The sequence below is a fragment of the Lathamus discolor genome, chromosome Z, assembly GCF_037157495.1.
Source record: "Lathamus discolor isolate bLatDis1 chromosome Z, bLatDis1.hap1, whole genome shotgun sequence".
NCBI lineage: Eukaryota > Metazoa > Chordata > Aves > Psittaciformes > Psittacidae > Lathamus > Lathamus discolor.
The window spans coordinates 77271916-77279318 of NC_088909.1; the positions used below are offsets into that span (position 1 = coordinate 77271916).

The following is a 7403-nucleotide window of genomic DNA, read 5'->3' on the forward strand; positions in this document are numbered from 1 at the left end:
AGACTTCCAACTTTGCTTTAACTGCTTAATTTCCTTCACTAGCCTCTTCCTGTATCATACATACAACTATGTGTGGCAGCAGCTTTTCACTACTTACATACTGTGTCTGTGATGCAGCTTTAATAGTTCAGTCTAACAATAAAGAAACAATCATCATTTAAGGGATAATACACCTTTATACCCCTAGTAGTACTATTGCAGAGCGCTTGCACAAGTACAGCATGATTTTGAAAGCCTCCCAGAGTAAGAATGCTCTGCAATAACTTAGGTCAGTTATTAAAAGAAAAAAGGAAGAAATACAGAAAAATAGATACTTGCATTTTTAAATAGCGGAACAAAATGAGAGAAACAGTGGGAAGCTGTGTAGCAAATGAATTCATATCCTTGAAGATGCAGAAATTCTATCCACCTTGATCTCCACACACACTGGAAAGAAATTACATTTACTTCGAACTTGAATCCTGGGAGTGTTCCAGGAAATAGTTTAAAAGTTACACCAGCTGGGTCTGGAATAAATAAATTACTGTAACAGTGGTGATGGAGGATGACGAGGATTCAGAATAACCGCAGTTGAAATGCCACTGTATTTGTAGCTGCTAAGAAAGCAAGGAAGATGATAAGATGCAACCATTTTGTGGTGAGAGAAGTATGTATGATGTAGTAGAGGTTCCCCACAGGTACTTCCTTAACCCAGTGATCAACACAGCTAACACTTCAATGAAGGTATTCCACATAAGGTTAACAATGAACTTCAAAAAAACACCCTGAAATATCTTATTGTTGCCTACTCAAATGGAGAATGGTCGTAAGTTTTATGAGAGTAGGGGGATATTTCATGGAAGAGGGTTTTTCTTTATTTGCTGCAGAGAATACTGGTTCCTTAAGTTCATGCTTTTGCCTTTTTAAAAGTGGAACTACTGAACTCTCACTGCCTTTACGAAGCACAGTTACAGCAGGTTGTACTTCAGCTGACGTAAAGCTTCAGACTGCCTACTTCATAACAAGAAATTAGAATGTCATCTCAAAATTATCTTGTTTGGGTTTTAGCATCTCTTAGCCTGCAGGTACTCAGATGAGCAGTGTCTTTGTGGCTTTGTTGATTTTTGTTGTTGTTGTTGTTTGGATTTTGTTTTTTTCTGTAGCATGGTAGCTTAATGGAGAATTGGCAGTTTTTTGTAAACCTGTAACTTCAAGTAAAATGGGACTGCCTTAGTGACATTCCTTGGTAATTCACTTAAAATTCACTGGTTTGTAATACCAGAGCAAGACATGTATTCATTACAGAAATTTTAAAGAGTTAAATATTCCTGCTTTGACTTCACAAAGTACAGCTTGTACATCCTGCTTTGTTTTCCTGCTTGACAGTTGTATGCTGTAAATTAACACTTTTACTCTATTTTATAGATACTGTCTGTCATATCCTGGTTATACACATATTTGTTAAAGAGTTGAAAGTAAACGAGAATCCATGGAACTAGTAACTCCTCCAGTTATCCCCCAAAATTGTCTGACCAGGTTAGAGTGGAAAATTGAGTTTACTCATCAAGTTTAGTCTCTCAGTGCTCAGAATATATAAAAACTTTAGTCCTATTACCTATAGCCTGGCAAATACAAGAAGAGCCTGAAATTGTGTGGAATATATATACTGTTTATTTTCCCACTGTTAAAATTATGGGATGAAGCTCTCTGCATGGAATTTTTTGAGGTTGAAGTTGCATAAGTTACTGCTTTCTGTATTGTTTCAGCTGCTGAGCATCAAGGTGAGGGGAAAACATTTATAGTGCTTGAGTTGATAAAGGTAAATTATTTCAGGCTTTCTGGAGCACAGCTTGTGCTGCCTGCAGTACTGTTTTCTTTCCCTGCCCTTTCATTTTAAAGGTCCAAAGGTTGTGAATGGAGCATCTGAAGCTCAAGACGCCAGCCAGTCACAACAAACTGGAGAGAATGCTGAGGACAAGAAAGATAGGCAAGAAGCTGGCAGTAAGAAAAAGTGAGTTAATAACCTTACTGAGCTAAGGATCTGTTCTGCTCTAGCAAAATGTAAAACAGAACAGCAGTAGATTAAATTTACTTAACCATGCTGAGGTACTGTTTTCTTTACAGAGTTTTCTCTCAACTTCAGAGAATGATAATAGCATGTGAATCTTCTGATAAGGTTTTGAATGAGCATTTTTAAAAGTGCGTCACTCTCTGCTACAGTAGAGACTTAAAAAAATGGCATGATGTCCTGCTAGGAGAGAACCTGCATGTCACATGGTGAGACAGGGCAAAGTATAAGCTTTTTCCTGTATTTTAGACTATTTGATGCCATTAAGTTGGAAGAAAAGAAGCCTTGAGCCAAGTCTTACAGAAACTAACGGGATTTACCAAGTTTTTTATGAAATCATATATTCTAACCAATAGTCAAGCCATCTTAATTAGTGTTCTGTAGTGTTGCTATAGATTTGCCCAAAAGCGGGTAAACTGCGGGCTTGAACTTTTAGACTGGTGAAATCTCAGAACTGTGAACACTTCAGAGAGGCTGATGCATTTACCTTCTCTGTAAGGATGTTTGAATTGTCAGGAGATAGGTACTTAAACCTTAACCTCACTGAAAAATACTGGTTTGCAAAGAAGAACAAGCAATAAATCTCTTGTAGAATATGAGAAGTACTTAATAGAATTCAGTACACAATGAGGAAAAGGCCTACAATTATCCTTGAGCTGAATTGCTTTGCTGAAGTACCACTTTGTTTTGTCTGAGTACTTCTGCAGCCGTACTTATTGAAGGAAGCTCTCTATTCACCACAGTCTTCATGCAGGCAAGGAGGAAATGCAGTTGCCTGGTGTTAACCCAGCTGGTAACTCACACCATGCAGCCATTCACTCACCACCCCTTTTGTCCTCCTGGGTGGAAATCGGGACACCTGGTGTTCTCATGGCTGCCTGCTGAGTTAAAACTGTAAATAAGTTGAATATTGACTGCTGTTTAGAGTGAGGTAAAATTGAACAGAACAAAACAAAAATCCCCTGCAGATGAAAATGAATGTGGTATTTGCTGAGAGGCAGCCTCAGAGCTGCTGATTATACAGCTTTCAGAAGTGACATTTGGGAGTCATTTTGTCTGAAAAGTGTTGTGGGAACATAATGAAGGCACAAGCATAGGTTCCTGGTACAGGTTACACAGTTTAGCACGCTGCTTAAATAGGTTATTTGGCCAGGTCATGCCGTGGTACTAAGACGGGGCAAAACCCAAGTTACTTGAAATTGCTAGCAAGGCAGTAGCAATAGAATATACTTGGCCAAGTATTTAAAAATACCTGGCTACTAAACTGGTTCTCCAAGGTAGAAATTTTTTCATGGCCTGCTCCTTTCCTTGTTCCTGCAGAACATGACCAACATGAGGATTATTGAGTAGCAGAGGGACAATCTCATTCTGATTGTTATGTTTGTGATTTAAAAGAATTAGGAATATTTGGGTGTATACATGGCACCTCAGTGGACATTGATCAGAAGAAACTCAAGGCAGATACTTCAGATAGTTGTGCAACACACTTGGTAAGGGCTGTTGATGTTTCAAACAAGGAACTTTGAGGCAAGACAGTTTATATTAAAACTTAAGTAGTTGTGATTGTATCTGTAAAAGCTGCAAGTATATCCTCCATGAATGAGGTAGTGAGGGTGTCATGTTCTGCTACAAAATATTTATCTCTTTAATTGTGTGTGGTGCTTGCTACAGCCTTCAGCAATACACTCCAGCCCATTCTTCCACTTTCCTAAGCAAAGAAACAAGCCCAGTTTATGAGTTACTTTTGTGTTGCTGCTTGAGTGCAGTTGTACTCATTGCTGCCTCTCAGCTGTAGATGTCTCTTGCAAATACCCTGCATGTTAAGAGATGCAGGTACTAAATTCAACCAAACTACAGACTGGTGTCTGTTCATCAGACAAACTTCCGTTTATTCAGTATTTTTCATACATTTTTATTTGCAGCCTTCTGTTTCTTAGAAGGGAGAAACCAGTAACAAACCAACTTATGAGCACATCGTCAATGTTCAAAGCAAGATGGTACTTAAGAAATTTTGGAAGACAGCAGTTGTGTAACATAATACTTCTAAAGTGATTGGCACTTAAGAACATCTTTCTGTTCTCATTTGGTAAAAATACATACTGTTTGCAGAGGATTATTCCCAGCTACTAAGCAAAGTTACAATTGGTAGGGTACGTTAAGCTGGAGTGCTTCTCCTTGTGCTGACCAGCAGAGTAGGGAGGACTGTCTGAATGGAACAGAGACAGACTTCCTAAGGACTGCCTTTCGCAGCTAGTCACATACATCAGTGTGATAGATGTTAATTGCTGCCTGCTTAGATTTGCATCTGGGTGGTGGGGCAGTTGCTGTAAGAATACAGCTGGCACCTCTGTGTGTTTTAGTCCTTCATGTTCCATCTACTGCTGTATGTACATCAGTATCACTTGCTCCAGACTGCACAAGTGTGTCTGGAGTAAGTCTTGCTCTCTGCCTTTTTATATGGTTATTGATGCTGCTTTATTTTGTTTCTAGGACATGTGGTGAAGAGAGAGAGCTTGAAAAGCCAGCAAAGGATCCTGCCTTTGAAAGCAAATGATGCCACTCCAGTCTTTTTTTTTTTAAATACACATTAAAGAGGATTGTTAAGTTTTGCATTTGAAATCTATAGACTGCTGAAAGTTCTAAGTAATTTTATAAGCATAGTATTTTAAATTTTGTGGAATAGAAGTCTCTTTAATCATGGTTTAAAAGTATTTAAACACTTTTGCCAATAGTTTTGCCCAGTATTAACAGGTAACACGTTTCGATAGATGAAAATTGGTTAGAAGACAAATACTTACATGTTACAGGACTTAGCGTGGTAGTATATTTTTACCTGACTACTGTATGTTTGTCTAGGTAACAGCAGGGAAAAGTGTAAATACTTTTAACTGCCCACTTGCTTCATTTGTATAAAACTTCTTGTCTTCCTTCCTATGATACTGACCTCTGTTTGTGCAGTTTTTCAACTCTTGTTGGGATGTCTTTTCACTGTGTTTTGTAGGAGTTGGAAGCAGCTTTTTTTATAGCCGTTAAAATGTTAATGTATGAGTTAAGTATACTTAATCACCTTTTTTAAAGAAATTTAGTTCTGTTCTTGCAAACTTGTTGTGCCAATTTACTGCAACGTGACTTTATGGTATGCTTTTGGTATAATAAGTATACTAGAAAGAAACATAGTGTTCCTACAGAACCTGTAGGATTCACATTGGTTAGAACAGTCTTAAACACTTTGAAATTAAAGACTTTTAAATTGATAAGGTTTAAATAGACAGAAACATCTGGAGGAATGACAGGTGTCTGGGTGTAGTTCTACTTTGGTTTTATTGCCTTGGCATTAACTTGGGGATTTTTGAACTTGCATTTTAGCAGAAACACTGGTGGAGTATGTTAAGAGCAACTCCTAAAGGCACAAAAGGGAAACATAAGAGCTATAACGTCCTCTGAAAATTCTTTCTTGAAACATACGCTTTGCCTAACATCAGAACTAGAAGTAGCTTGTATGCGACTGGAAAACAATTATTTGACAGAGGCCAGATAGGTTAGAAATTAGAGTTTAATAATTCTGAGAATCTTGTTATGGGGATATTATGGGAGATGAGGGTGTTCCAGGTGTACTGATCACCTTGTATTGCATTGCCTTCAAGGCAGGAACAGCAAATCAGGATTACAGCCTGGTAGAGACCAGTACTTTGAATTCATACTGTTCAACACAGAAGAGTTTCAGTACTGCAGCACAACCAAAACAGTAGCACATTGCAGCCTGAGAAGTCTTACTATTTCTGGTTGACAGGCCTTGTAAATTGCAGCCCACTTGGGTTTTGTTTTCTTTTGTTCTCAGCCAGGGTACTATGGGGACAGGGATTTCTCATACTTTTAAAAAAGGGGGCTTTCCCATTTCAAGTGCAACGACTTGGTACAGCCTTCACTTCTGTTTGCGGTTCTGCTCCTGCAGTAGTGCTAAGCCGCTGAATAGTCAATGAGAAAAAGCAATTTCAGCATTTAGTACTATTGTGACGATCAGGTGAGGGTAAGTAACTTCAGCACTCCTGTTTTTCCAGAACCTGAACATGACAGATTTATCTTCCTATCCTTTTTTCTGATTATTATTTATCTCCTATGCAGACAGGCTGAGAGTTGGGCTTCTTCAGCCTGGAGAAAGCTCAGGGGAGACCTTATGACAAGTCTTCCAATACCTAAAGGAGGACTACATTAAATCTGGAGAAGGGCTTTTTACAAGGGTATGTAGGGACAAGATAAGGTGCAATGGCTTCAAACTGACAGAGAGGAGATTTAGGTTGGACATTGGGAAGAAATTCTTCCCTATGAGGGTGGTGAAACATTGGCACAGGTTGCCCAGAGAACCTCTGGATGCCCCATCCCTGGCAGTGTTCATGGCCAGGCTGGATGGTGCTTTGAGCAGCCTGGTCTAGTGTGAAGCGTCCCTGAACATGGCAGGGGGGTTGGAACTGGATGATCTTCAGGTCCTTTCTAACCCAAACCATTCTGTGATTCTGTGAAACTGAGAATGTTTTTTCACTGAAATCATGCACTGCTATGAAGTAACTCCTCATTCTCCATCTGCCAATTCTGAAAATATTAAAACTTCTTTCCCTAGCACTGGTCTTCTTGCTGCCTTTGTTTGCGTGTATTTGTGTGTTCCCCCTGATACCACACCCCCCCCCCCCCTGCTTTCTTCCTAACAGAGATGAGTAGTTTTAGGATCACAGCCTCCCTTGAAATTTGAACAGTTTCAGTAACAAAAAACATCCATACTTTGTGACAAGACACAGACAAACAGGATGAAAAGCCTGAAATCAGAACTCTGATACTCGTTGCACAACCAGTATTAAGTTTATTGTGGTCAAAACTGCTGTTCTGTCATCCTTGGTACTTTGAACTAGTTACTGTTGTTTTATGTAACTTGCCAGAATCTATGACAGTGAGTGTTTGGGTTTTTTTTCCCTGCCAAATGTGCCACTTCTCCAGAGACTATGCGTGGAACATGCAGTCACGAGACACAAGCTGCTGCTAATGCCTGGTTGAAGTAGTCTGACCAACTTTTAACTGTTTACGTAGTGGTACACCCAGGTAATGTTAGCTGTGTCTGCAGGTTGTCCTTCAGCAGAACCCACCGCATTTATTTTTGGTCCCAATAATCTGCAAACTAGCTGTAATGTTGAGGCAGGATCAAAGGTTTAGTAACATGAGAAGGCCAACAGAGGGAGAGTATTTACCTTAACATTCAACAGCAGTATTCACTGGCAGCCAAATTTATGGCACCAGTTTTGCTGTATTTGTACAGCAGACTTACGAGTATGTTGTGTGCTTTCTAGACTTACTATATTGAGTACTTACA

General features: G+C 39.3%; 1 protein-coding gene across 2 annotated transcripts in view; it reads left to right on the top strand.

Moving 5' to 3' along the window:
* The window catches only part of PSIP1 (PC4 and SRSF1 interacting protein 1), a 32971-nt gene extending 26310 nt beyond the window's left edge, over window positions 1–6661 (top strand). For both annotated transcript variants that reach the window (XM_065661896.1, XM_065661895.1), the window contains exons 16-17: window positions 1879–1990; window positions 4538–6661. In XM_065661896.1, the coding sequence (XP_065517968.1) occupies window positions 1879–1990; window positions 4538–4601 (176 nt within the window). In that variant the 3' untranslated portion in view covers window positions 4602–6661. The remainder of the gene's footprint in view (window positions 1–1878; window positions 1991–4537) is intronic.
* The last annotated feature ends 742 nt before the right edge of the window (window positions 6662–7403 follow it).